Source organism: Amblyomma americanum, chromosome 9, assembly GCF_052857255.1.
Source record: "Amblyomma americanum isolate KBUSLIRL-KWMA chromosome 9, ASM5285725v1, whole genome shotgun sequence".
In the NCBI taxonomy this organism is placed as follows: Eukaryota; Metazoa; Arthropoda; class Arachnida; order Ixodida; family Ixodidae; genus Amblyomma; species Amblyomma americanum.
The window spans coordinates 41,410,427-41,417,830 of NC_135505.1; the positions used below are offsets into that span (position 1 = coordinate 41,410,427).

At 46.9% G+C, this 7,404-nt stretch overlaps 1 protein-coding gene across 1 annotated transcript; it reads left to right on the top strand.

Moving 5' to 3' along the window:
- The first annotated feature begins 1,793 nt into the window (after positions 1-1,793).
- Positions 1,794-6,238, top strand: LOC144105614 (uncharacterized). The gene is made up of 2 exons (XM_077638737.1): positions 1,794-2,598; positions 6,050-6,238. The coding sequence occupies exons 1-2, from the start codon at positions 2,075-2,077 to the stop codon at positions 6,069-6,071; spliced, it is 546 nt and encodes a 181-aa protein (XP_077494863.1). The 5' UTR covers positions 1,794-2,074; the 3' UTR covers positions 6,072-6,238.
- The last annotated feature ends 1,166 nt before the right edge of the window (positions 6,239-7,404 follow it).

A 7,404-nucleotide genomic window follows, 5' to 3' on the forward strand; every position in this document is an offset into this window, starting at 1 on the left:
GCTTCGCCTGCACCTGCCACGCAAGTGCAGTGCACTGTCATGATGGCTCCTTTAGGCTCAGTCAGAACCCACACCTTCAGTGGTGCCTCCCTTAGCCTTTGTAAATGGGTGACCTGAGAAAAAATGACCAGTAATTAGGGGTTGACAGCAATCTACATCCTTCATAAGATGTCATTGGTCTGAGTATTTCTAGTACGATTCCGGCCCCGGCAGCCGCATTTCGAATGGAACAAAATGCAGAAACATTCTATCTCCCGAAAAAGTTAGCAGGATGCGTGTCATTGGAAAAAAAATACGGTACACCACTGCCTCGCGACCCAGTTGCTTGGTAATGTTACCAGCTGTTGAAGCATGCTCGTTCATACACTCGCACATTGCAGGTCAGTGGCATGCGTGACTCTACGGCATGACTAGTTGCCCAGCTGCAGCATGAGCACGTCAAACATCCAACTACGAAATTTATCGATAATTTAAGGCTACAGTTCATTCAATCATTTAATCTGAGGATGTAAGCGTATGCCGATAGCTACATTTTTTTTTTCAATTGCAATCATTTTGCACTGGCACGTACCCTACATACACGAACTTGTATCTTCCATTCCAAACAAAGCGACCGCACAGTCTAATGCGTGCTGCGGGCGACACGTTAGCTACAAATATTAGAGTACAAATTGATATTTTACATACACGGGCACACAAACGCGCGCTTCCGCGCATACATGCTTCGACGTAAAGGAAGCTCACCTCGCTCAGAGCGATGACACGATTCGATGGCACTCGCATGGCAGTCGCACTTTTTACCCGTCCACTGGCGAAGCAATTACGTGCCTCAAGAGATTTGTATGACTTCATTTGCTGAATAGACAGAAAGCTAGCTGATAACACTAGGTAATTGATGATATCAACGTGCGTCGTGCTTGGCAGCAAGTCGACATCGGGAGCGGAGTCCGTCCCAACGCGTAGTGTGTAGGGGTCCACGCCGCCGCACATTTCCACCTTGGATTCGTACCGAGCCCGCGTAGGCCCCACAAGCTCGTCGAAATAGGAGCTGCAGAACTCATGCCGGTCGGCGTTTGCCATCGTTTTGCGTGGAACAGAGCAGCGAACGAACGCGCAGGCGTCGCGAGCCCAGCCACTGGTATAGCTCCGCTATCTTCAATGCCTGGCAATGGCGGACATCAGGCGGAAGTGGCTGGCGTGACGTCACATGAAAACTATGTATAGTTTGCAGCGACTTCCGTGCTTCTGTGAATGCTGTTGGTGGAGGCAAGGGCGAGGAGCAGAATAATATCCATCGTACTCTACATTTTTTAAAGCGAAAAATCTTGATTGCCGACAGCAATCTCGCATTCCTCTTTGAAAAGGAAGGGGGGAGGGAAATGTCACTTTATCTGTATGAGATAGAAGTTGCTGAAAGGACACAATAGAATAGGGGTGGAAACACAAGGCAATGTCCAGGCAGTCACTGCTGAAGGGTAAATAGCATTGTAATCTTTCCACGAATTTCCTTTAGGTTGTATTTCGAGACTCGTGGTGACTGCTGGGCCTTCAGGTTCACCACGCAGATAAGGGGTCAGCGCTTCCTTGCCTTTTCGAAAAACAGTACCATGGAGGGCGACTGACTCATTTCCCCTCGCACTAACCACTTTAATCAGCGGGGCAGCAAGCCGGAACGCGGTATCTGAAGAAGGGCCTTGCAGTGGTGACAACATTATCGCTCGGGGATTTTCCTCGCAGCGACGTCATTGGCTGGGCGGTTTCCTTCGAGGCTGCATCACAGCTTGGCTGACAACATAGCGACACCACGGCTTTCATCTTCGGCTGCGAGTATTTCACTCGCGACTCTGCAAGCCGACTCGCTGTAGGCGTCCAAGATTAAAGGAAGCTCTGCTCAGTGCTCTAATAATTCAAGCCACTTGAAGCGGTGTACCTCGATGACGACAGCGTATAGGAACTTCCGCGACTGCAAGACTAAAAACCGAGCCGTATCCTGAGCGCAATCTCTGACGCTGTGAAGGGCGTCTAGTCGGAAGGGGAGCAGTCACACTCCATTGCGCGGTTCCGCTGCCCGGTGATGTCCCTGTCGATTGTCCAGGGATGGAAGTTCTACCGACTGAGTGAAGTGCTGATGCTCGATGAGTGCTACGCGGCGGTAGAACGCATGGCGTCGCGCTTAGGACCTCTCGGCGACGGGATCGACGCCATGCAAGCCCCAGAGGTTTGGACACTGGCAGAAAGTGTAGTGTATGCTAGCTTTTTGACAGACGTGAGGCCGGGGCTGTCCGTGGAAAGGGAAATAGTTTACGTGGTCATGTGGACCACAGAAAGATTGATGGCCACCCAGACTTCTGAGCAACCCGTTGAAAGGCGTGTGCGTGATGCTGTTCAGTGTGCGCTCCACGGCAACGCCGTGTTGATGATTAATATTCGTAACGGCGACCTCGTAGAGGGCTTTAAGGACGCCTTTGACTACCTGCACGGATCTTCAGCGCAGAGAGAACCAGACGGCACACCAGTACTTGTCAGAAACCTCGTACAGATTCTGCGACAGCATGCTTCCCCAAGACGGATAACTTTCCCCTCTCCCGGACGAAGAAGGTGAGTGCTATCGTCATTACAAGATATTTTTGTGGAAATCATTTTGTTGTCCATTCGTGCACTTTCACAGGGCATGAGGGAAAATGCTAGCTATTATTGGAAGAGATAATTATGTGACTAATGGGAATGTGCTTTCTACCTGCTAATTCGGCGCCATCATAACATTCTGCAGTTGTCACATCGCTTTTTTATTCTTTTTTTTTTCAAAACCGACCTTCCCCATGTAACAAACGTTTGCTGACTAAGCTAGTCGGAAACACTGGCGTACGGCGTACATCATAGTTTGTGTGTGTTCTCGCAATGGTAAGCACTTTCTAGTTAAGCTAATGTACTGGGCATTCACACAGCGCGCTTTTAACCAACTAAAACGTCGTTTTTTTTAAAAAATATGCACTTTTTATTGGGCGCAGTAGCCCAGGCGTGTCAGAAAACACAATATATTTTCTCTTCGTGGTTTCGCACTAGGCACTGCCTGCGACACATCTTAGCGCGCTATTGCTATACAGGTGTTCAGTTGGAGAATTTGCCTCTTGTCGTTATTGACGAAACGAATCATGAGTGGTTGCCGGTGATAGCTGTTTTGGCATGGTGTTCAACAGTAGGCGGTTTAAAAGAATATTAGGTTACACCATAACATACTATGGAAAACAAGGAATATGCTTACAGAGCAGAGTCATTGGCATTGAAGCGTTTTGTGGTCTGCTGAGAGTCAAAGAACACTGTCCACCTGTTATAAAGGTGTGTGGTTTACACGCTTTAATTCGTGGGCAATTTTAAACAAGCCACACAAGTGATCCCGATGCCCAGAAGTCTATGCATATCATTTTGAAGCTGTCAAAACGAGGGCCTGTCTGGTGTTCTTGTGCCTTCTTTCTTACCCACGTATTTATCTTGCGCGGCTGGCGTGTTTGAAACGGCTTTCAAAAGATTCTACATTATATTTATTGTTTTTGCACTGCCTCATTATCTTCTTTAGAAATACATTTTTAATGTTCTATTTTCTTCAAACGACGCATTTGCTGGGTCTATCATCGAAGCGTTTTGAAAATACCTTTACCTTTGAGTTCGGCACATTATGAGCTCTTAAGGGGCAACATAGCTCTTGCGGATACATGAAAAGCTGTGCAGGTTTCATTCCTCCCGGCTTCAAACAGCTTGTCTTTAATCTCAAGAAAGCTGCACAACTAAAAGTTCGGTTAGTCCAGTTTTTAAGGAAACACCTATTGCTGAGTAGATCTGTATTAAGGCAATAATTACTTATCCGCATCCGCCCAAGGGCATCCCTACGATTACAAAGTAAACCTATACATTTTGCACAAAAACAGCTTTAAAAAAAACTATCGCTGTGTCCTGGACAGGAAGTCTGAGGGCATAATAAAGCCATACATACGCTGTAATACCCTAGTGGCGCTGCGGGTATTATACGAATAAAGAAAATGTAACAGTGTGGAGTATCGTCTTCCGCGATTTTGAATAATATTACTTTTAAAGAAAAAATATGAAGTGAAGCAAAAAATTCTGAGCGGACTGCAAATAGCGCAAGGTAGTGATAAATATTTCAGTGCTATTCTTTGTTCCTTGCAAAAAAAAAAGTATAGTGGCGATATTTTTGTTGAACTGCACAAGAATCATGCATAAAAGATCCACGTTACTTTTGCTGGCTAGCTTCAGCACACATTGTCGAAGCAGTTGATAAGGGTGGCACAAAACCAACATGATTGCGCATACGTGCTATCGCGTCGCTGTAGTGAATGATGCTTCGAATTCACAGCAGGAGAAACGGGCAGTGCCTAATGCGGACGCAAAGGACAAAAAAAAGAGATTGACTTTGAGCAAACTTTTCAATATCCTCTGCCATTCACAAATTTTCCTTCTCTGCTAGTACTGAAAGTTTCTCAGCGTGTATTTTGTTATTGGCGACTCTTATTTAAGCGGTGCGTGTATTGGACATGCACCATGAGTAGAGGCATTGGCCGGTGGTTCGGAGACGCTGACTGTCAATTTATTTGCAGCCGTTTGTTGAAAACTGTAAGTTTTCCTTAGGCTGTTGCGAGCTTCACGTCTGTGGCTGCCTTTTCGTGCCCCTCTTAGCCAAAACTAAAGCCTTGTCAGCTGCAGAACTTTCGCTGTAAAATATCAGCATGGCGTTATGAGAAAAAACATGCATATATCATATCCAGGCCCATGGCAATGCTCCATCGGCTGGAAAGGTGACGAGACAGCCCCCTAACGAGAGTATATTCCACATAGAGAATGGCTGGGGGCGCACAAAAGCTCTGAGTCCTGCTCGCGCGTCCCGCCTCGAGCACGCGCAGAAAAGCTCCAGCGTACGCCCGTGCACGATAGGCGCTCCGCCCATACGCCTAGGATGTTTCCATCGAGTTGTTGTTTAAGGCACCAGAAATAAATCAGACTGCCTCTTAGCCTACCGGTGTGATGCGATACTCATTGAAACTGTTTGTAGGGCTTAATGAGCTGCTCGCGGGGCAAAAGCATCTGACTGTACCAAAAAAATGAGAAGCTTTGAACTTTGCCGCTTTCTCACTCACCTGTCGCGGCCCGGGAGAGCTGCTGCTGCCATTGGAAGAAACGCTTTGGTGACGTGATGACCCGCGCTTTTTGCTCCGTAGCGGAGGCCGGCGCCATTCCCGGGAGTGATTCGTTTTATTTTTGTGCGAAGGAGTTTTGGCGGGAAGAGTTTCACCAGCCGTGACAGCGTTTCCGTGTTCCTACGATGCCGAGCTTGTGTTGCGCTTAGGGGTGCTGCTGCCGCGGAGATGCCGGCAAAATACTTATGCTTACTTCATCCAGGAAAAACAACGCGGCTCGCACAATGGTTTCGCTGCACATTACAGGCTAAGTACCCTTTAGTAATTCGGTAGATTTTCTCCTTCGCGAGCTCAGTGGCCGTTATTCACTGTTCATTTGCGTTTTATAGAAAAACCTGGCGTGAAGCACGTGCGAATACAGCCTTTCTTCGCAATAAATCAAGATTTGAAATGGCGGGCATTACCTAGCGTACTCGCTTGGCTGTATAGTTGATTCGTTCGCGGGCTGGTGTCGAAAGTTCCGCTTTATTTTATATTTGAGAAATCAACACATTTTTCATCACCTGAAAGTAATATGAGGTGTAATGAAATGTATTAATTATAAATCGATCTAAAATATTCCTTTTTTTAGTCCAAGTTTTTGACTGGAAACTAAAATATGGTTTTCAGTGAGTTCATCACCACACATTTCGCAGAGGTTTGCATTGTTTTGTTAGAAGTTTTGTGAAAGGTTTCTGTGTTCGATACGTAGCCGAGACAAATTAACTTCTGTATACATTCCTGATGCCTAGATGATTTTTATTCTCCTCATAAGGGCTCTACAGAATGCATTTTCCTGTTTACCTGCTCTAGGCATGCAGCCGGCCACTTATTTCTGAGTTTACTGTGCATTTACTTTGCAGTGATCCGCACGGCTGGCAGTAGTGAAAGGCCAAAAAGGACGAAGTGTCCTCAGCACGCGCTGGAGGACGCGCTCGGGACCTCGACCAAGGCCGGACGCAACTTCCTCCGCTCCACAATAACTCATCTCCGGTACCTCTCAATAAATATGGCCGCGGTTACCCTCTGGCGACCTCATCAACTTCAAATGATTCCAGTGTGGTGTTGACTCCTGTAATTTCACCAAATCGTGCTTGTGCAGCACATGCATCTGCTTTCTCATTAGTCACACTCCGGATATGGCGAGAGGGAAAATCTTTTAACCACAACCGTGTGACAATGGGTAACAAGTGCATCGTATTCGCGAATCTAAACACGTATGCAAGTGACCGTAGCCATTCGTATTATTCCAACGTTAACCTTCGACGTACCCAAGGAAAACTAACTTCGAGTCAATAGCCAAGGTTTCCAGCACTAAAATATGAAATCTAGGACGAGTCAGCAAAAACGCTCTCAACAGCACAACATATCACACGTCCAAACGTGGCTTTGAAAGTAGAATATATTCCGGGAACATTACACCGCCACCGGTTCATATGTAGCCTAGAACGCACGCATGTCTCTAAAGAAGTAAACGCTATATATTCACTCCCACAGCACACACCGCTGGTCTTCCTCTTGGCAGCGTCAAGTTTCAAATGATATTGGGCAAAAGGTGTCAGTCGAGAAAACAAGAACTGCGAGGGTGTCCTGCAGAGTGGACCGGACACGCTCGCGGTCGCCACTTCCACCGTGTACTCCGCAAAGTAAGCGATCGGTATTCAAGAAAGTTTTCATTAAAGCAGTGCAATGTCGGCCGGGTTAGTTATTGGAGTAACTAATTTTTTTATTCTTCCATGCCATGATCGTATTAGGACCGGAAAACATGTTCGTGTGAGAAGTTTCCGCTCCTGCACTCGCGTTGACGCTTTTATTCATGCTACGGGTGCATGATATTGTCACGTAGTGGTGACGGCAGTCGAAGCAGCGATGAAGATGGACGAAAGGGTCTTCTAAAAGAACTGTTTATTGGGCTGACTTGCACCCAAAATGGACTGAATCACTCGGCGGCGGTGAAGCGACAAGCGTGCTCGGCGGTCGTCGAACAGAATGCCCGCCGCTGTCGGCCGTGCTCAATTTAAAGCTGATAGCGAACATTCGAGATAAAGGGCGCAAGTTACTAGAACATTCCGGAACAACGTAGAATCAGCTTTGCCTGGCTGCGAACAATCGAGATAAATCTAGTCGCGTCTTGCGTCGCAAACAAAGCGATAAGGTGGTGTCGCGGCAGATTTGAAAAACGAACAAACACTGCAAATATTGGCGGCATTACTCCCAT

What these genes read in the sequence shown, in the direction of transcription:
- LOC144105614 (XM_077638737.1), top strand. Translation starts at nt 2,075, where the DNA reads ATGTCCCTGTCGATTGTCCAGGGATGGAAGTTCTACCGACTGAGTGAA. An exon ending in CCCTCTCCCGGACGAAGAAG is followed by an intron (nt 2,599 to 6,049) that starts GTGAGTGCTATC and finishes TTTACTTTGCAG; the next exon opens with TGATCCGCACGGCTGGCAGT.